Below are 22,888 nucleotides of genomic sequence, written 5' to 3' on the forward strand. Positions count from 1 at the left end.
ACCAGTTTAAATGTAAAAAATGTGATCAAACCCACCTGGGAGACGGGTTTCCTGTTGCCAACGTAGAATCTTATAAGCGCGGGGACGTTGTCGAAACCTTCCCGTTCCAGCCGGTACTCGACTCTGGAGTACGCTTCGTTCAACATCACAACCTGAGAGAGGAAAAAATGAAGTTTATTTATTAGTTATTAATTGATGGTTTCCAACATTTCTCATCTGTGAACCCTTCAAATGAACAAAGGGTCATTGCAAGTCGTTGTACACGTCACAACAAGAGTAAAAATGACTTATCAATCATTTTTAGATGTAAAAGTCGAAATAATTCACAAGAAAACAGCAAATTTTTGAAAAATTCTGGAAGATAAATACTTTGTTTTTGTGTTTCCACATTACACATGAAAAGTTAGAAAAAAAATTTCAAATTAAAGGCTTGAGCTTTCAGCTTCTTGTTTTACAATCATCAATCCTTGTAGACGTAAAACTGAGCGGAGCACTGGGCCTAAACACCAGCAAATACTGGACTTGTATTTTGATGCCCACAAGTGTCACTTTAATTTGATGACATAAGTAAAATAAAATGAACAATTAGACTTAGAAGTTAGACCTAGACTGAGACTGAGAATGAGAAGATCATCAAGTTAAACTTTCCAACATGTTCAGTAGGGAAGGGAATCGAGAACCGGCTCCGTGTGTTTCACTTCCATGGAATCATTTGTCAGTTTGTCTAACGGTTCTCTTATCGACTTATCGAGCCACGTAACTCACACAAGTTTTGCACGTGCAGTGCAAAGTTTGGCTGCATTTTACCAAAACAGACGCCAACAGGGCGACTTGCAATCATTGCAAAGTGGAGATAACAGCGTCGGGAGGGAACACGACGAACGTGCAGAAACATTTGCGAACACAACATGCAATATTTTGAAATGAATGTCGTGTTTTTGACACGCTTCGGACTGGAGATGAATCTCAACCTAGCAGCAGCGGCAGCAGCCAGGCTATGACCACCTCTGTGGTTACTATGGAAGGTAACTCTGGTAAGTAACGCGTTACTAGGCTGTGGGCCTCTGCTGACCTCGCTGTTGGTTTTGTAAAGTCGTGATACTTCAACCAAACAAAGCTGATGCTGATCAAACTGTTTTTTCTCCTTTTTTCCCAAAATGAGAATCGATAAAGAATCGATAAGAGAATCGAATCGTTCAGCAGAATCGATAATGGAATCGGAATCGTAAAAATCTGATCAATTCCCATCCCTAATGTTCAGCATCGACAATAACACCTGTTTAAAGTGGACCATTCATTTCTTATTGATGCAGCATCTGAATTTATAACTTCATCTGTTTTATGTTGTTAATCTGTAACTCATTGTCCAGGACACAGAGTCATCTTGAAGCTTCCTGGTCCAATAAAAGTCAATAAAGCGTTCGTAGCGTTGAAGAATATAATAATAATAACCGTATCCACGTCAGTACACGCTACATCTTCAGGTGTTAGTACATGTTCTATGAATTCATACGCGGTCTGACCTTCTTGTTGATTTTAAAGTGCTGGGCGGCATTTCGCCATTGGGAGGTCAGGACATAACTTCCTGGACTGGACAGCGAATCGCGGATCAGGAAGTCCCCGTCACGCTGCACCAAGTTCTCCGCAACCTGGAACAATGCAGAGGGTTACTTATGGCACACACACACACACACACACACACACACACACACACACACTCTGAGGCACACCGTGTTTGTTTATAGTCCAAACATTTAATTAAATCTAATAATGGACGGCTGTTACACTGTTACCTTCTTTATGAGCTCAGTGCTGTCTGGTTACGTAACACGGAGATATTTAAAGCTTCAAAACTGTTTCAGTGTTTATCCAGCCAGAAAATCGTCAGGCAGATTTACAGTTTATGAATCTGAAGCCATAAAGTAGAAAACTTTGGTCTGTTCGTGGTTCTCCATCTGTTGTGATCTCCAGAAAAAGATCAAAAATAGATTTTGAGTTTAAAGTAACGTAAGATTTTTGATGTTTCCATGGTTACGAACTCACACGCCTAAGATATGTGTATTTCTGATAAATGATGAACCGTTTTAGCAAAAATATCAAACATTTGTTGGGAGTCTCAGCTTCTCATAGATGAAGATTGATGCTTTCCTTTTCCACTAATGATAGTCAGCTCTATATATTCAGGTTTGGGTTGTTTCTGATGTAAAACAATGATCTGAGAACATCATAATGAACTTTTTCACTATTTTCTGACATCTCAGGGGCAAAAAAAACCTGATTCATTGAGAAAATGATCAAGCAGCCGTTCATAGAAACAAACAAACTTTAGAAAACTAAATGGAAAACTCATCACAAACTTCCAGTCGTTATAAAACAGGAACAGATGATCAATATTAGATTAAATAAAGCGCATCCATAAATAAATTTACAGCAGGACGGGGTGTGACGTCATGAGGCACAAAATCCAAGATTCAATATTTCATCAAATCAAATCTGAGTTTGACGAGAAGCGAACGAGCTGAAAAACACTTTCACATTCGCCTGGCTCGCCTCTTACACACCCTCACACACACACACACACACACACACACACACACACACACACACACACACACAGTTACAGACTTTAATTAAGCAAGTGTTTGCACAGTATATAATGGTAGTTTAGTTTAGCCAAAGGAAGCAGCTTATTAAAAATGATTACATCTCAGAGCTGGCTCTCAGAGGGAACACACAATCTCTCTCTCTCTGTTTCTCACACACACACACACACACACACACACACACAATACAGAAAGAGCTTTTTATACACTGACCTTATGTTACAGCCCCAGCTCTGCTGCTGGGGCCACTATTTAAGCTATAATCTTTCTCTAAGCACTGTGTGTGCAGTATGGTTGTCTAATAATAGGTGATCTGGTTCAACAAGTTTTTAACCAGGCTTTAAAAGGGAGGGACCCATGACTCAGATTTATGTGTGTGTGTGTGTTACCTGTCTTGGTATGGCTCCGTGATACCACGCGTGGCTCCTCAGCTCCTCGCAGTCCATCTTCAGTTCCTCCTCCAGCTCTTTGCGAAGTTTCTCAGACGGACAGTCCAGGATGAACTGATCTCTGGAGAACTGTGAGAAGAAAAACACACAGAAACAGAACTGAGCGCTGCAGCTGACTTCTGTGGAAAAACACACACACACACAGAAAAAAAAAAGGGTCAGTGTCTTCATTCATTCAGTCATCCATCATGTCGATGGCAGGCTGGTGCTGAAGGTTTCCTACGTGGGCCGTGAATCTGAGGAGTTGTAGAAGCTTCGAACCTCGGAGCTGACAATAATCATAAAGATGAAAACAGTTCCTTGTTCCCTCAGCGATGAGGTCAAAGCTCAAAGGCTCGGCTTTATCAAACAGTATTCCACCACAGGGACCACGGAGGATTAAAAGAAATTTATATGAAGCAGCACGTGCATGACAATAAAAAGAGGCGAGCAGCAGAAGTGATTGACTGAGTGGATATTAAAACAAAAGAGTCTTTCTAGATCTTTGCTGATGTTTCAGAAGGCTCCTCATCAGCAGTCTGTGGGAACTGGTAGCTGGAGGTGCCCGTTCACCTCCTGGGCACTCTGAGGTGCCCTTGAGCAAGGCACCAAACAAGCCCCGACTGCTCGGGTAAAAAAAAGAATTTGCCCTCGAGCCTTTTCTGCTTTTCATATCATATTCCCTCGTATTTATTGTCCCAACCTCCTGAGTTAGGGATCAACAGTGTAGCAGACCACACAACAAACAACACTTCATTCAGACACAAAGCTAATGGTGAACGTCCAGCGTTGTGTCACGTGTATTTCTGATATTAATTAACATGAACCGTAAATTATTGTATTGATTAATACTACTACAGATTAAATTGGAAGGAAAAGCACAAACTGCTCCAGTTTAAAACCAAAGTAGATTAAAAACACGTGACTTCCTGAACAAGACGACTTTAAAAAGACCAAATCAAGTCAAATCAAGTTCATTTCTTCTGAATAGCCAAAACTAATCTGCCTCACAGCACTGATTGAAGGTCACCTCAGACATATTACATTACACATCCACCTTACTACAGCAGGTGACGGAGACAAACCGACTCCTGACAGATGATAAATCGACTGATCAGTCAGATCAGACCAAACGGCGTGTGCAGAAAGTTTGTTAGAGTGAAGGACGGACAGATCTGTGACAACCTGACAGGATGCACAATCAGCACACACACACACCCACACACACACACACACACACACAGCGTGTAACACACACTTACATGACAGCTGCTGGGTCTCTGCATCGCTCCTCCTTTCTCCAGTCCTCAAACACACACTTCATATCAAACACATCCGAACCTTTTATCTCGAGACACACACACGTCTTCTCAGACTTTCTCTGAGGCAGCGTGCTCACACACACACTCAGACACACACACACACACACACACACACTGTCCCTCTCGCTCTCCGTCCTCTGTGATTTTCCTCTCTCTCGCTTTTCACCTGGTGACTCCTAATGTGACAGACCCCGCCCAACTGCCCGGAGCTGCCTCTGTACACACCTTCACCTGACGTACATAAACACACACACACACACACTTGAGTGACGCACACACACTTCCCTGAGAGCCGACAGGTGAAACTAGTTTTTGTTGTCTCTCCTGTGGTTTCCTGTTTCATCAGGAATTGATCTGAGACAAATAAATAACAACAAAATCATTTAAACTTTTAGTGTTTTAGTAAGTTGGTGCAGATATAACAGTATGAGACCTGACTTTTGTTTTTCTTCTCTCTTATCTTTATTTTATTTTATTGCATTTCACATTTATTGCACCGGATACAGAAGCTTCACCAGTGGTGGAGGTGTGTAGTAAAAGATGCAACATTCCTGTGCCGTCGATATTTGTGCTTGAGAAAGAGAGATGCTTTGGATTTTATGTATTGATATTGGTCTGCTGCCAATGCACAATGTTAATCTACGGTCTTTTGTGCGAATGCGGCATCCAGTGTCATGCTGACACACATACTGAAATATGCAAGTACATGCATGTTGACCATCGCTGGCAACATTCAAGCTCCAGTGAGGTTATTATGTCGCGTGTGATGATCCAACTGAGGCTCAACTGACAGCATGCAGATAAAAACACGGTGAACTTAATGCAGATGTCGTGCTAAAGAGGATTAAACATGAACACTGTGGATGGATGATGCTCACTTGTGTGACACATGAAATATTCGATGTGTTCTCTGAGTAAGAAGCGATAAAAAAATAAGAATTTTGTTGAATTAACAACCGAACATCGTGAACCAGCTCAAAAAGCATTCTACTGCAGGTGCTGCGTGCATGGTTGTATAATATTATGATAATGTTATGTCGTATAGTGGAAACCGTTGGTTGCAGGTCTACATGCTGGTGCTGCTCGGTGTGAAGAGACCTTTAAAGAACAGCCTGAGGACACTGAATGTTAAAGCTTTGAAGACTCTGAGACTTTGATCCAAACCTTCATGGATGACGAGGTTAGATGCAGACGGAGCTCACTGAGCTAAAGTCGTTACAATAGACTCCACCGTCCTCCGTCTCCACGTCTCCGCACATGACAGGAAGTCAGAGTATCTGATTTCAACGTCCACACAGAACACAGCGGGCTCTGTGTCGTCATGCCAACGCACCGATTTTTATGTCTAGCTCGAAACAGAAACACCAACCAGCCTTTACTTATGTCGCATGACCGTGTGTGTGTGTGTGTGTGTGTGTGTGTGTGTGTGTGTGTTGCAGCAGTGGAAAGTACTTGGGGGGTAGAATTGAGCGGTCATTGATTTATCTGTTTGAAATCTGATTCCATGTTCATTATCATTGCAGAGCAGTGTTTGAAATCTGATTCCATGTTCATTATCATTGCAGAGCAGTTTGACCACGTTAAAATCTATTTTCTATTATTTTCTTAACTAATGGACAGAATACACATTTTCTCTATTATTATTCTAAATGTAGCACTTTAATGCACTTATTGTAAGCTGCTCGGGATCAAAGCTAAATAAATTCAATGTCTGTCCCGTCTGAATTAAATTATGATTTGTGGCAGAAGCGGTTTATAACGTCAAACGTTTTTGTTTTTAAATTCACTTTTCTCTCCTTGATGGATTTCTTGAGCTCTGGTTCAAACTGCTGGTCCTGATGGCCTCAGTGTCATCCGTCTACTCATTTGTTTCAATCGATCTGGAGAACGCAGTCTCAAAAAATAACTCACTCATTAAAAAGAAAAGTGAATTCAGTTCTCTCTGCAGCAGGAAGGAGAAAGACGCGTGTGTGCAGGGACGTATAAAATCTAAATACAAAATCATTATCAAAAGTTTAAAACAGGAAACTTTTTGTTTTTGTTTATGCTCGATCAGTTAACGCAGCCGTACGTCACACCCATCAGCACAGCGTGTTTTTCCTGTTGTACACGACTGAACCAGGCTGAGCTGGATAAAGTGTTGCCTGCATTAGCTCCAGTTTATCCGGCCTGTGTCTGCGCTCTGATAAACATTATTGATTAGAGTCTGTGATTACGTTCACTGCAACAGTCACAATAAAATGCTTTCATGCAGCGAGGATGCATGGCAGTAAAGGACGTGTGGAAGGAGGGATGACCAGATATGTAAAAGAAAGGAGGGAGTGAATGTGACTGTGTACATTAGGAAGGATAGAGGGAGGAAAAAGAGGCGGATGGAGAAATCGGAAGAGATGGAGATGGTGTATGTGAGTGTTGTTTTATAGGCTGGCCTTTAATAAGACCCTGCAATATGATGTCATCCTCAGAGAGCAGCTGCATTTATACTGTACCAGCCTGTGTACATGGACCACGACGCAGCTCGGACAGTACAGGCGGCTGTGCTGACCTCTCCTCCTCCTCTCCTTCTTCTTTTCTCTGTTCTTACAAGTTCAACAAGTTTCCAGCTTCCTGAAGTCAGACACATTTACAGGTGACACAGCCTCAGCGCACACGAGCGGATGAACAAGTTGTTTATCTATAATCAATGTGACGGCAGGAAGACACACACTGACTGATAAGACATGACTCATTGACAGGTTTATACTCGAGGGTGAAGGATAGGTGTCAGCTGGAGTATTACCACATGTGGGAAGTCTACATTTGGTAATACATTTCAGTAGAATTTAACTTCCATGTCAAGTATTTCCTTTGGGAGAGTTTGGACTGCACTTACGTACTCACTCAAATGTGTCAAAAATATTGTACTTGCTTCACTAATTTGGCTTGATATCACTACTGGAAATGCAGAAATGAAGTATCAGCGAGTATACGTGATGCAGTACCACGTAATTTATTGTGTTCCAGTCACCTTTTATATTAGTACTATATATAAGTCATGAACCAACCAAACTAACCAACCTAAAATAACGAAGGCAACGAGTGCTCCCCAGTCCAAGGCAGTGTAGGGCGGCTCATGTGTACTGTGCTGCCACTGAGCATTGGCAGCAGACTGACTTAAAAATGATTTAACCTGAGTCAGGCCATGCAACATGACAGCCAGCGTGCAAATATCAGGTATCAGAATCGAGTCAGGAAGGAAAAACTGTACCAGAAGAACTCTAATGATCTGTATGCCAAAGGAATGAATATAAATATGCACAATTTCACACTGTAGAAAAGCGTGCAGCTCTTTAACTGGTCTTAATAAATATAGTGGCAGGGTGTAATGTGAGTCAGGGAAGACTTGTGATGCTGTATTTCTCCAGAGCTGTCACTTTGGCTTCAGTGAAAGTTTAAATTTACGTCCCTCACATCTCCATTAGCTGCCTTCATAAGATCATTTATTGTCTTTCTGTTTCAAATGTTATTGCCAAAGTATTATTTATTACTCTGTATTGTATATCACAGTAGTCTGTCCTGCTCTGGGACTGTGGATGTAAATCAGCTGGTAATCCGGCTGGTATCTGCGCTACAAAAAACAAAGGTTTATGGGTCCACAGCAGGAATCAACCTGTCCAGGTGAAGTGAGGATGAATTCAGAGGGTTCAAATTGAAAAAAAAGCTGACATAAAAAATAATCTTCCACTCAACAACAAAAAGACAAAGGGCATTGTTTAACAGTGATTTGATTCTTGGATTTCCTGGATTTTACAGAAACAGAAACAGAAACAAGTTCAAATCACAGTCTTTCTGCTGCTGACCAATCAGAGGCAGCGGACGTGTCTGGTAAGCTGCTTGTCCTCAGAGTTCACAGAGGACGTGAAGACGTTTAACGTTATAACTCTGATTCCCCGTCATCTCACACACGTGCAGACAGGCACATGCAAGATGAGGATTATAACGTCCACGTTATAATCCTCATCTCGGCTAAATCCTCTGTGTACTGTATGACGACGTGAGAGCGAGACAAAAACACCGAACCAAAGATTCTTAGAAGACGCCGACCTACAGTCAATGTCCAACATCCTCCGTTTAATTAGAGAACACTGGTCAGAAGAAACTCACTTTAAATGACATTAACAGGAACTCACAGCAGTTTCTGTCTAATTAAAATATGCTCACAGCAGCGAGCAGGTTTTAAACTACGACTGAAACACTACGAGAAAACCACAGAGCCGATTCTTTTGCTGATCCAATTGCTAAAATCCACAATAAATCTTTTACGGCATCGCCACAGTGAATTTATCATTTTCTATGCGTGCACTGCACACTCTGATAGTTTCGAGTTTAAAATCTGCAGCTCGTCTGACTAATCTCCATGAGTGCTGTCAATTCAGTGACTTTAAAACCAGTTTACAGGCAGTGCCGTGCCAGGAGTAATGCATCATCGCACAGACGCTGCTGCACTGTCACAACAGTTTTGGGGTTGGGTTCAGTTTTCTTACTTTTAGTTTCACAACTAAAATGTCGTCCTCATTTAGAATCAATCCAAAGTGTGATTTATGGCTGAAATTCGCAAAAGTAAAAGGAGGTTTTGTGAAAAAAAAAAGGTGTCTCATGTGACACACTGAGCCACCGTAGGTTCTCTTACACAATATGTTTGTGTTGATTTGTTCTGTACACGTGACATCCATTGCACGTCTGTCCGTCCTGGGAGAGGGATCCCTCCTCTGTGGCTCTTCCTGAGGTTTCTTCCACCTTTTTTCCCTGTTAAAAGGGGGTTTGTGGGCAAGTTTTTCCTCACTGGAACCGAGGGTCTAAGGACAGAGGGTGTCACTCCCTGTACAGATTGTAAAGCCCTCTGAGGAAAATGTACTTTGTGAGTTTGGGCTATACAAATGAAACCTGATTTGATTTGATTTGATTTACACGTTTGGAAAGGGCGGGGCGAGGGGTATTCAGCGGTTGCAATCTGTAACCTCGCCTCTAGATGTCACAAAATCCTACACACTGATCATTTAAAGTGTGTGTAACCTATATTTCCATAATAACAATATATCAAATGATAGAGGTAATGTTTTCTACACATTACTTCGCTATTCGTTACGCAACTTTACTGCTTTGGTTCAATCACCACCATCGATTTCATCCGGATAAACTGAACTTCGAGTTATCAGGTGGTCTTAAACATTAATCCTGGCTGGATGTGTAAGAAAATAACTGTTGTGTTCCTGCAGGTTTTTGCCCTCGAGAGATCATCATCATTAAAATACCAGTACTCTGGTCTCCTGTTTATCTGGTATTTCCTCCTCTCTTTATCTGTCTCTCTCTGTTTGGCTTACTCCCCTCCTTCAGTTTCTGCATCTCCCCCCGCTCTCCTTTGTGGCATTACAGTACCGTACGCATGCATCGCATCCACCCAGCTGTCAAATTAACTCGAGGTGAAGTTTCGAAAAAGTCGCAGCACGAACAGAAACTGTCAGTGTGGCAGCTAGTTTGGAAAAATACACCCAGGAGGAAGGTGAAGGAAAACTTCTGGATGCTGCGTGACTATTCAGCAAAAAAAACAAAAAAACATTTCATTATCTCCTCCTCCAGAGAAAACATTCACTTTTGCAATACTGAGGAAATCCTATAAAATCGTATTTCTTCTACTCAGCTGTTTCACTTCAGTCTGACAGTAACTAACAGCACAGTCTCTAATTGGAGGGAAGGTCTCAAAGCTGAGGGATGAAAGCTAATAACTGGAAATCTTTTTTGTTTCTGGATCTTCATGATCACGAGGTCCCACCTTTCCTGTTTACTCTCAACTAAATAGACGCTTCTTCCTGTACTTAGACCAGGAGGCTGGTCAGTGTGGGAGATATTCAGAGGGTTCATCGTCAGTGTCATCTCTGAGAGACACTGCTGTTAGTGGCTGATCTGTTTTTGTTGACTGCATTTACATTTTTACATTTAAGAAGCAGGTCTGAGGCCAGTGGGTTGTTGATTTATATTCCTTTTTCTCCGTGGTAAACCAAAGAAGTCCTCGACAGTCCCAGACATCACGAATGCTTGGGAGCAAATCCGTGCACCCAGGTGTCAAAATGTTGCAGCTGCATATTTAATACCCATGATTTTGGTACGACATGTTCAACAACAAGCACGTGCAGGTGTAACGTTCATGCGTCCACATGCTTTTGGCCATGGAGTTCATGTAACGAAGCTCATTTAAAATCTGTTTTTCCAGACTCGTTGCATTAACTGAGCCCTGGAGATGAAGTTTCAGGTATAGAGACATATTTAAAAAATATCTAACACTCACAAAAGCCGTCCTGAAGCTCTGGATGGACTCTTTGGATAAAGTTGAAGGGTTTTTAGCTTAAAGTGCTTGATGTGCAAATGTCTAAAACACTCCTGAGCTCTTAGTAAATACTTTATCATCATACAGAGACAGATAAAGAAGTTCAAACTGCAACAAAAGACTGACAGACAAACTGTTTGTGTGATACAGTGGGAACAAATGTAATCTGCGTTTACTGTGCTGCTGAGCTTTAGACAGAAGATGATGTACTGTACGACATAAGATGCTGAATCTCCTGTTGATAACTCTCTGATACACGGGTCTCTCATGACTGACAACACAAGTACAAGTTCTCAGACACATAAACAAGAAGATGACTCTGTTTGGTTCAATGGCAACCTCCCAAAGGGACAGATGGAGGAGGAAAAGGACGAGGGAGGGGAAGGAGAATGGAACATGACCCCGGGCTCTTCAGAAGTAAAAAGACACAGATGGAGAGAAACACAGAACATAAAGAGAAATGATGAAGGATGGAGGAAAGGCAGAGCTAGAGGGACACACTGATAACACACATGCAGAAGTTCAAGTCCCAGCAGAGACGCTCCATAATAACAGACTGACACTCTCTATATTCACAGACCGCTGCAGAGAAGTTTGAGGACTTTCAAATTATATGAAGTCAGAGGAAGTGATGAGGAGAGTTCATTGTTTCGTGACCACACGCGGAGTTTCCCCAGTTGTCATGGAAACGTAGATGTTCAAACGCTTCAGTGACTTCTCGTCCATGTTGGGTTCAAGTCTAGATAGAGAGGTTAATGAAGATTGTATGATACGACTGAAAGCTCCAGAACAGCTTCTTAATAAACTTTGATCAGCTTGTGTCCTGGGACGTAAATATTCAGATTTTGTTTCACTATTTAGTTGATGGTTGTAATAAATTTGTCTAATTGATGCATTTTTCATTTTGATTTTGTCTCCATTTGAGAATTAAAATGATTTACTATGAATGATGATTTACGTGCATCCAAAACAACTAAATGAAACAACTAAACCGTGCAGATCGTGTTTCACCTTTCGTCTGACTGTGACCTTGCATCAGGTACTGACCACATTCAAACAGCAGACATACTGACCACCTCCTCGCTCATCCGCAAAGGGACAAAACCGCGTCACCTCAGCCTGCTGCACCGCCGCTCGCTCCATCCAATCAACTTAATGGCGTTCATACATTTCACTGACGTCATAAAAAAAAGACAAACTATCACAAGTTAGTAATTTATCATTCTCATGAGGACTTTCACTCTTGTCCTGCTACCTCTCTCTGTCTATAACCATGTCTGTCTCACCCTTGCCATCACACACTGCCTTGTCTGTCTGCTACCGCTGGTTATGGATGAACCCGGCTATATATCTCACACTCACACTCGCAGTCAGACAGTCACACAGTCGGCCGTTTATGAGAGCGTCTGGTCCGAGTAATAAAAGCCCAGTGTTCAGCTCACAGAGAGAGCGAGGCGAAGAGGAGGACTATTCAGTGTGATTCAATTTTGCTCAGGCTGGAAGTGTTACCATGCGCTTTTTACATTGTTTTCCACCATGCAATGTGGGATTATGTCTTTTTAAGAATGACTTTTCATAAAGTCTCACTGTGCCAAGTTTCCTGTTGTCTCCTTTAAACAAGAACCAAAAAGCCGGGGAGCCCTGAAAAGTCTGCAAAACCTCCGAAATGTGACGTTATTAATAATCTAAACACACATTAAAATAGAGTAAGACAAGACAAAAGACGTGACAACACGCAGAATAAAGCATGCACAATACACCTGCACATGTGCACTTGCAAAGACACTTGCCATAAAGATAAAAAACACACACACACCTGCACACATCCTCTCACCTTAGCGGTGATGACAGAGTTCTTGTGGTAGAAGCAGCACAGAGCTGCTGTCAGGGTCTTCAGGTTGCATCGCTCCGACATTCTTCTCAACTTTTCTCAAACTGCCAAAGACGCCGGCTTATGATAAACACCAGCTCTAGGTAACCTTGACTGAAAAAAGGGTAACCTGATTTTTACCAACTGACAAGTCCTCATTCGCCTCTTCCAAGAAAAAAAACTTCCACCACAGAGTTATAAACTAAAGAGGACGTTTGCAGATGTGATGTGAGCGTCTGTGAAGCTCACAAACATCCTCCATCAGGACGGCTGCTGTGTCTCTCACTCTGTCATCTCTCTCCTCCACAGTCTCCCTGCAGAGTGAACCCTCCACCGCTCACTCAGCTCTAACAGATCCTTTCTCACACTTCTCCTCTCCCTCTCTGGTCCCACCCCGAGCTCCGTATATGGGCTGGAGACAGACCCATGTGATCTGCTGTGAGCCAGTGATGAGCGGAGTAACTGGGAGTGGCCCTGAGGCTGAAAACACACATGGATGACGGATGGGAGGATATATACATAGGCACATGGATAATAATACATATTTAGATCAAACCACCTCGCCTACGACTTCACTCTGTGTGACGTTTGATTTCCTCGGGCTGCAACTAATGATTAGTTTAAACATTTATGAATCTGTTTAATTCATTGATAAATCATTACTCAATTACAGAAAATAATTAAAACTGTCAGTCAGATTTACAAAAAGCACAAGTGGATACATAATTAAACAGCTGGTTTTGTTCAAGCAACAGTCCAAAACTAAAAATTTACTATACTAGAAGTCAAAGAAAAACAACTTTTATTCATATTACTTTGGTGCTTTTATTATAAAAATATGACGATTAATCTGTCCTAACATGTCCTGGTCTTTGCTTCTTTCACTGCTCTCACAAACTACCAAGTTCTTCTTCTTCTTCTATTCATTACAAACAAACTAAAAACAGAAAATAAGTCACTTCCTGCGTTGGCAAGATTTTTTTTTTCCCCTCCAAAGAAAACGCTGCCAGACATTTAAACATTTAATGGCACTGAAAAGAAACTATGATACTGCTGCACGAGTGTCTAGACAAGAGTGGACACGGTTTATGTGTGTGTGTGTGTGTGTGTGTGTGTGTGTGTGTGTGTGTGCGTCCTGCAGAGTGACGCTGATAAATAGCCGGCCATTTGTGTTACTTAATGACTGCGAAGCAATTACACCCACACACAAGTTAAGTACCACAGCTTTCCCACCAATTCACACACAGACACATTAGACACACTCAGCAGCACATGTACACAACATACAGCACTGTGCATACACAAACACAGTAAAGGACAATATTAGGCATGTATATACAGCACGAGCTTGATGTTGTACACACGTGAACGGCCTCGTACACCAACAAAGACACGAGCACACATCGAGGGTGACACCCCAGCAGCAACCGGTTAGAGGAAGATTCTGCCGCAGGAAACGGAGCCACTAATTACAGTGTGAACTCTCTGAGGATCCACGAAGGAAATACATGTAGAAAGTTCCCTGGGGCACCACAGAGCAACACACACACACACACACACACACACACACTACTGCCAACCACAGCAGCCCCAAATCACCAGCTAGGCTAAATGTCCACCTTAAAATACACATATCCGTCGCTCCAGGAATGCTCTGGAAAAACAACGAGGGACAGAAATCGGCGTTCTATGTTTTCTATTTCTATCTGTTTGTTGTTTCTGTCAAATGGACTAAAGAGAGCGGAGCCGTTTCAGCAACTTCAGCAACTTATGTGACAAACCGGTTGTATTTTTAATGCACAGTTTATGGAACAGTGGGGACGAGAGAACGAGAGTTTGAGCCCGCGTTTTTGGCTACTCACGGCCGCGGGAAGAAGTCCCAACACTGACATATCGACACCTGTGTTGGGAAGTAGTTGCTTATTTACACATTCTGCAACTTTATCGTTCAACTGAAGTTGTGTTTGTGTCCGCCTGGTGAACGCAGGCCCAATATTTGCCCTCTTTTATCTCTGTTTTTGGTCTCTACCAGCTGCTGTGTTCACTGGTTAGTCGGTAACTTTGTCTGTCCGCAGTTCGGGTAGCGTGCACTGAGTTTTTAGAGATTTTTTTCCCCAGAAAACAGCTCAGAGTGACACTATGAGAGCAGTGAACAGTGAAGTTGTGGGATGGGCAGCTAATAAATGAGCTGTAAAGCAGAGGGGAGCTGATTTAGATGATTTGTAGGTTCAAGACTATGACACATTTACACTGAAGTTGCAGGTGGATGCAGAGTAAAATTTAGAGGATCGCACAAAGTCATTGGGGTGAAATATCTCAGTGTGGACGAAGGTGATGGACTGACAGACGGACTTAAAGGTTTGATGATGAGAATTACTTATTTCTCTCTGTTTTTGGGAAAGCGTCACATCCGGAGACAAACCGAATAAAGACGTGAGATCAAAACACATTGCAGAACATTTTCCTGCTTACACTGCCGCTGTCTCTGCATCGGTGTCTCTCTGTTACCGGCTCTAATGCTCTAATGCCAGAGAATAAATGTCACTGATGTTCACACCCTGTGTGTGTGTGTGTGTGTGAGTGTGTGTGTGCTTCTGATGGGTCATCGATCAGTAATGGACTGTGATCTTAGTGACAGTCATATTGATTTGTGCAACGTGATGCCTACACTGTGTGAGCACTCACAACGTCAATAAATATGCGTGCAGTCAGTGTGTTCAGCCTGGAGCTGATGGGATACAGTTCATACACTGCATCTATTTGGATTTTAAATATAACAGAACAACTGTTTTACTATTTTTCAACACAGAGAAGACAAAAAATAATTTTTCACATTTCAAATAAGACAAATTGAGAGAGAGTGCACATTGTTCAGGATTTGATGAAACCTTTAAATATACAATCATCTGCAATGCAGGATTATATTAAGTGCAATTAGATATAAAAATACTAAATCTCAAAATAAACTGATCATGGGGAAGCAAAAGACTCAAAAATCAGGATGTGTTTGAAGCATGTCGTTGTGTTTAACATAGTAGATCACGGGACACGCGAGTAATATACGTTACGCTGTCAGTCCTAATCGATAGTGTCTGACCCAGATCGAAACAATGCTCATTACCCAGAATGACACTTTCATCTGCTCTAAAAGGGGTGATGTGTTCAATAAAGGGAGAAAAAACTCTCTAAGTGGGATCCATGGATTAGTTTTTTAGCTCTGATTTCAAGTTAAGAACAGTTTTAATGTTTGTTTTTAGGTCTAAATCGTAAAAGTACGAGTTTAGTTGTGACCGGATGTACCACGATGACTGAAGACTTCACTTATCACTGCTCTGACTGTAGCAGGCTGCTGCCTGTTCTGCTTATAGGCTGACAAACTGAATTGGCCGTCCGGCTTGTTGGCAGGCACAACCTAAGGTGAAGTCATGCTGGCTCGCTGACAGACTGGTATGATCCTGATGAATGTCACACTTCTGTTTGGTCTTCCACAGTTCTGGGGATTCATGTTGTAGTGCCTTCATTTGACCACTAGAGTGTACCACACTGCATTTTTAACCTTCATGCACTCACTGCACGTCCGTTCAGAGATTCATGAATTCATTAAACAAACACTTGAACTGACGTTTGATCGCTAAGCTGTGAACGTATATCCGTCTATACTGTATACTGTTAAGTGGCATCCACTTTGCGAGTTGAAAGCTTATTGCAACCCGAGACCACACATACATTTACACACACAGAGCGTGATTGTTTCTTAAAGGTCTCTCATGAGGGTAGAGCAACTCGACGTTTTCAAGTCAAAGACGAGAGTGGGAATGAAAGAGAGAGAGCAAGAGACGGAGAGTCAAAGAAGGCATTCTGAAGCACAGACGATCAATGGGGGAATACAGTCTTTCTTTCTTTCTTTCTTTCTTTCTTTCTTTCTTTCTTTCTTTGGTGTATTATACTGCCACCTATTGTACCAATTCAATCAATCTGTTCTGTCAGGACTCTGTGGGTGAAGCTTGATCAGATTTCATTGACGGTGCTTTGATTTTAGTTTAATGTTGGTTACTTTCATATATTTATATCTTCTAATACTTGATTTTTATATTTTTCCTCATGTTTTTACTTGTTATGCACCGAGGCAAATTCACTGCATCTGAAAAACCTACATGACGAACCTGTTGATCACCTGTTTTTAGACTTTCCCCCACCACAAACAAATACATAAGCTACATATCTAATGTGAAATGAACAAAACTCTACAGAATAAAATACAATATTTGCGTTCACGCAGGATCTCATCACTAAGAAGCTGATTCACACGATAGTTTTTAATACTCACAATAAAGACTAAAGAAAGCAACAACGCTTTCTCTGTAACACTTCAACACTTCTCGGATTTATCCTGGAGGAACTTTGGACCAATTCATTCCCCCCAAATCCTGGTTATTAATCTGGCTAAACTTCCCAACAGTAAACCAAGTTTACTGCATGTTTTCTTGCCTGACAATGAGAGTATCATGTACCACAGACATCTGGAGGAGATCTGGTGACATTTTATTGTGTCTGTTCATTTTCTCTATTTACAGTATTGGATAAACTCCCCTCCTCACGCCTCCTCTTATATTTAACCCACCCTGTATCACCTCAAAGCTTCATTGTGAATCTGATGTGACCTCAGCTGACGTTGCTTCTGTTTCCTCTCTCGGCGAGGGAAACCAGTTCACGAGACAATGAGCAGAGTTCAGACATCAAACAGGTTTGTAAATGAGACCGTCCACGAGGAGAGAAATCGGTCTGCAGTGAAACAAGAGAGGGATATCTTTACATGATTGTTCTCCACAGACACTTCCTTCCCTGCATACATCTATCCTACACACTTGAACTCAATCAATGGCCTGATCGCACTAAACAATAAGAGGCTCGTCGCACTGAACCGTACAGTACTTGTACTTTTGACCTCTCCACCGGATACGACACGGAGCACCTGTACCGTCTGTGCATGTGTGCCTGCATGGACATACGTGGGTGTTTTTTTATCCACAGTGGAAATGTAAACACACCTGCGTGCACAAGAGCTGACGGCTACACTTTCACACATATTATATAATACATTTGCAGTCAGCACACACACACACTGCGTTGACACCTGCACACAATGCTCATTTGGCCAAATAAATACAGTTTGTGTGTGTGTGGTTGGCTCCCATATGTGCGACCAGCACTCGTGGGAAGAACTGAGTTTGCTTTTCAGACTGAGGTGTCAGCATCCAAACATATGAGCTAATAGAAGACAGAGGAAAGAGGTGATGGATGGGAAAGACAGAGGGACGGATGGTCGGTGTGTGGGTGGAGAACAGTGGAGATAAAGAGTTAAAAAGAACCCATGGGAAATAAAAGGGGGACCACTGTTACATATATACTAAATCTAGTTATGGTTGTATGAGAAACACTGTGAAAACAATAGTTATATGTAAGATTCGACAGGGAAAGCACAGCTCACCTCTGCATTATGGTTTCATCTGAACTGATTAACTCAAAAGGGAGTTTCCCATCACAGGTCAAGATAAGTTCACATGACAGAGATCTCAGAGTTTAGCTTTACTTTGTTATTAAGAGGTCCAAAGACATTTTGTACCATCTGAACTATTGCTGTTCTTTTAGCCCTAACTTTCTGAATTTTGTTGGATCGGTTGTCTGTCTGCACTCTGACTGTGGACCGGTAAGGATGGGAACTGTTTTCTAGATAAAAAACTTTTTAAAGTCAGCCAGATGTTCTCATATCGGTAACTGTTTAATGACGCTTTAGCACAAAAACACAAGAAATAAACTAAAATACAATATGAAATAAGTTTAAATCAGGACATATCTGATGTAAACAACAACCAAACAAGCATTTGGTGCCAACTTTGGGTAATTGGCAGTGTGTGACACTGATTGGTCTTGATTCGGTACGTGGCCTTTGCTTCTTGGTGTGTGTGTGTTAAAGAGTACATCAACCCCCCTCAGAACAGAGCAAAGCTGCAAACGATAGAAACGTGGACAGTGAAGCATATCATATGTCAGCGAGACGATATTACGATAACTGGATGATCATTTCTTACTCGTCGCCTCTTCGACAGAGCAAAGCTTGGACTCAGGTGGTGTTTATGTGAATGTGTGTCAGCCAAAGTGCGGTGAGATGAGATATACGAGGTGAGTTATCCTTGTAGCCCAGGAGCAATTAGATTAAGTCTGATGTTTACAATGTATCCTGCAGAAACAGCCGAGTATAATTTCATATCCCGTTTTAGTCACCGATGATGGATTCAATCAATAAATGCTTTTTGAATCTTGTGCGTTTGTGCTGGAGTTGCTGTATATTCCCAGTGGAGTGGAATGTTTGAGGTTTTAAATAACTAGTAGCATTACTTATACCACAGCTGGTGGTGCCGCAAGCACCACCAACACTCCTTCCCACTATGTGAAGAGCAGATTAGCACCTACAACTTTACTGAAAATTTACTGAATCAATTTGAACCATATGGCTGTGCTGCACATAACAGCTTGCTTGCTGCAGCCCCAGCAGATTCTGAGCATGCCCCATAAATGTGTGCAACTAATATAATGTGCAACATTAAAGAAAAATGGCACATATCTGTGTGTTACGGTCAATTCCAGTGTTTCTAATGAAAAGAATCAATCCAAGTCTTATTTGCGGTTTTCAGCTGTAGCAGTTTTATCTCCATCCTGTAAATGAACGAGCAGGTTTGTCGTGGTCCTACCTTCACATAGTCCACCGTGGCATCCAGGCCGGCAGCGGGCTCCCTGGGGAACACAGACAAAGACAAGGTCCTGTTTAGTGAACACATCTCGCGGACTGCTCGTCGTTGATCTCCGGGTTCCTCCGTATATAGTTTTTTGAAATAAAAAAAATGCTGAGCTGGCTGTGTTAAGTCCAGGTGAGTCCCCGGCTGGGTGCTGACGCTGTTTCTTTAGAGATTCAAACACTGTTCAGCTCTTTTAGGAGATGACACAGTTCAGTGGAGGCTTTTTTTTTTTTTTAAAGTTCAAATGGATGTCACTTGTCCAAATAAGCATCCATGTCGGCCCGTGTATGTTAAGCCAGTGAGCTCACTGTAATGCTGCTCCTGAAAAAAGTCGAGTGAAACCAAACCTCACACTGCTTTAAATGTGAGTCTGTCTCTTTCTCTATCTGCCTCTCACTCTTTCTTTTCCTCTCAGTCAGTAAACATGTATCACTCACTGCCTGCCTGACTTGGCCTCCCTCCCTCCCTCTGTCTCTCTCTCTCCCTCTCTCTCCTCCCCCACCATAACACACATCGCAGCCACACGCCTACCCTTCGGAGTCCACTGACAAATTCACAGAGTGGTTAGAGCACACACATGCAAACAGCACCAGCGGCAATTCATCTTTTTAATTTTATTTTTGCTCTTTCTTTGATCCCAGAAATGGTTTTCAACCACATCAGACAAAAGTCTGACACTTTCTACAAGTGTTTCTTCGACTTCCTCCAGCTGAGCTTTCACTGGCTTTTCTTAAACATTGTTCAGAATAGACAGAAAACATTTGCAGACTTTTTTTATTTTGTTTGTTGTCAGCGGCTCTCACTGCCCCTTTATTTCCATCGCTCTCTGTTGTTGGCACTTGAGTGTATTAATGTAGCTCTCTCCACAGGAGGCTTACAGCCATGGGGCTCAGTGAAAGAGGTAATTAGCTCAAATCCCAGACTACATTTGCAAGGTTGGTAGTTTAAATCCCTTAAGCCCACACTGGTGTTCCCACGGGAATATTAGCACAGTCCATTACTTACCAAACTAAATATGTTTAGCTCTAAGCCCCTCTCAGTTTAATATGGCTCCAAATAATGAGTGGGATTTAGTTATGTAACTAAACAGAAGCCTCCATTCACAACAATCTATAGTCGTCGTTCATAGAAGGTGGAGTGCTCGGGCCTCTCCATCACCTACAGGAACGACTGCAGTATATGCAACAGTAGATCCTGTTTGAGGTCTGCACATCCCTAATCCAACAGATCCTGACACCCCCCCCACCTCCTCACAACAGAGGGCACATCAGTTGTTGTTGGCTGAACAAATGCGTCTGATGGTGCAGAAATGCTGATCATCAAGGCTGAGCGCTTTCTTATTGTTTCATATTAACTTCTGTCAGATTTCTGAGTTCTCAGCAGAGCAGCCTCTCTCCGAATCGTTTCTTTATTCTACAGTAAGAAGGTGTCTGCTGCTGCTGCTGCTGCGCTACGATCGGATCAGTTCATTGTTCGAGCTGCAGCTGATGATTATTTACATTATCCACATCCTCTACAAGGTTTTCAGAGTAGATCAGTTATGAAATGAGCACATCGGATAGACTTAATGTTTGTGACTTGGTAAAAGAGATTCTGATCTAATCTGAAGTTATCACACAGCAATATTAGGCTCAAATCAAACTTTTTCCACAGTCTCAGACTTAGAAAACTGCTGGTTTAGTCTATAAAATATTAAAAATTGAAATCACAATGTCCCAGACCTGAGGTGATGTCTTCAAACTTCTTGTTTTGTGCCTCGTTCTGTCTTATTTTAAGATCCTGACACTGGTTTCCGATGCAGTTTCTACCATGAATTCAAATTTTACAAAGCGTAAAAGTTTTTTTTTGGCAGTGGAATTGAACTGAACTGCATTATATTGAGAGATTTCTAATATTTTGACCTTATTTACATAAGAAGACCATAATAATTGGAACATCTTTTAATATAATCCAACACCAGTGATCGCTTCAACCTCAATAACAAACATTAAGTAGGATTATTCCCTTCAGAATTCATTAAACACAGGTGTATGTCATGAAGCGTCCACCAGGAGGATGAGGAAGAAGAACGCGGGAAGTGTCCGTGCTCTCAATGTAAACTGAAAATCAGACATCCAGTTTGACACTGACCGTGTACTGTATATGTTGCTTTGTTGGAGACCTCAAACCTTCACCACAGCTACCATCTGCCCCTCTAACCCTGCCCTGGCTCTCCAGTCTGAGGTGGGAGCGATGAGAATCACCACATACCAGACAACACCCATACAAACCCTCCTGGAGTTCAATGTACTACAGCTGAGGGAAATTCCCTTTTCGACTTGGGGGGGGTGTTAAAGGTCAGACAGCAGCCCTGAGGCTGTTAGAAATGAAAGGTCTTAAACGCAGGTCATCAGGTGGAGGACGACCTCTCCACGCTGTGTTTTTATCCTCCTCTGATAAGGTTTAGTAAGCCTGACTGCAGCACGAAAAGAGCTGAAACAAAGTGTGGTGAGAGTGAGATGGCCGAAGCATTCCAGACTACAAAAGCTGACCACAGCTAACTTGGCCTTTTTCTGCCCATGTTGCTGAAACAGCATCAGACACAAGATTTTTTTTTTCTGCTTCTACGACCACAAAACTGACCTGCTGCACAGACGAGAGTCAGAGCAACGAAGACAGAGAGAGAGTGGAACCAAGAGGGAAAAAATAACATGAGCAGGCAGGGCAGAGGCAGGCGGCGTTCGCCACAGTCTTTTTCTGGCTACTGTTGTTCTTTGCTCTTCACCACACAATACTCAGCACGACCACAACTGGCTTCAGCGAGGGACTACACCATATTTGTGTGTGTGGGAGAGAGTGTGACAGGCGGACGGTGGAAAGAGTTCATGAACGTGAGCGTGCAGAGTCTGCAGGCGGCCTACAGAGGTCAGTGTGATTTCATGACAAAGACCCACAGACTCTAACCTTCATTGCGTACTGTTGTTTCAGCATGCTGATATGCACTTAATGTACAATACTGTAACGTGGATTTCAGTGTGTACAAAGGAAAATACTCAAACAGATACCTACGCTGCAAAAATACAAACAACTTCCTTTAAAACTAGATTCATAAACACATTAATAAACATAGTCTGAAGTTATCAGAGAGCCACATTAGACGATCATGGCTCAATTATTCAACGTCGACTGGATCAAACAACATAGTCATCATCACCATGGACATCTAGGAATCAAAGAGCTTTTTCCAAGCTTTGTCTGAGGCAGACAGTCTCTGACACTGAAAACACCTGGTATAGTCTACAAGATAAAAATAAATGAATAAATAAATAAAGATCACCATCACAGACTTGAGGTGACGTCTTCAAATATTGGGTTTCGTGCTTCATTGTCTCTTATTTCAAGATCCTGACATCGTTTTTTGATCAGTAGTTTCACTTCTGTTGTAAACACACATCATGTCTCACACTTCAAACTGTATACTATGTAAATGACTACATAACATACACTGTGCACAGGTAATTCGTAGTTTGA

At 42.1% G+C, this 22,888-nt stretch overlaps 1 protein-coding gene across 4 annotated transcripts in view; it reads right to left on the bottom strand.

Moving 5' to 3' along the window:
* Positions 1-22,888, bottom strand: part of bcar3 (BCAR3 adaptor protein, NSP family member) — a 60,958-nt gene that overhangs the window by 6,479 nt on the left and 31,591 nt on the right. For 3 of the 4 annotated variants that reach the window (XM_027289856.1, XM_027289855.1, XM_027289857.1), the window contains 4 exons: positions 19,334-19,376; positions 2,993-3,121; positions 1,524-1,649; positions 36-152 (listed from right to left, as the gene is read on the bottom strand). In XM_027289856.1, the coding sequence (XP_027145657.1) occupies positions 36-152; positions 1,524-1,649; positions 2,993-3,121; positions 19,334-19,376 (415 nt within the window). Of the gene's footprint in view, positions 1-35; positions 153-1,523; positions 1,650-2,992; positions 3,122-12,548; positions 12,697-19,333; positions 19,377-22,888 lie in introns of those variants that run through there. The other variant, XM_019277345.2, reaches the window with a different exon arrangement.

Source organism: Larimichthys crocea, chromosome XVII (assembly GCF_000972845.2).
Source record: "Larimichthys crocea isolate SSNF chromosome XVII, L_crocea_2.0, whole genome shotgun sequence".
Classification (NCBI taxonomy): Eukaryota; Metazoa; Chordata; class Actinopteri; family Sciaenidae; genus Larimichthys; species Larimichthys crocea.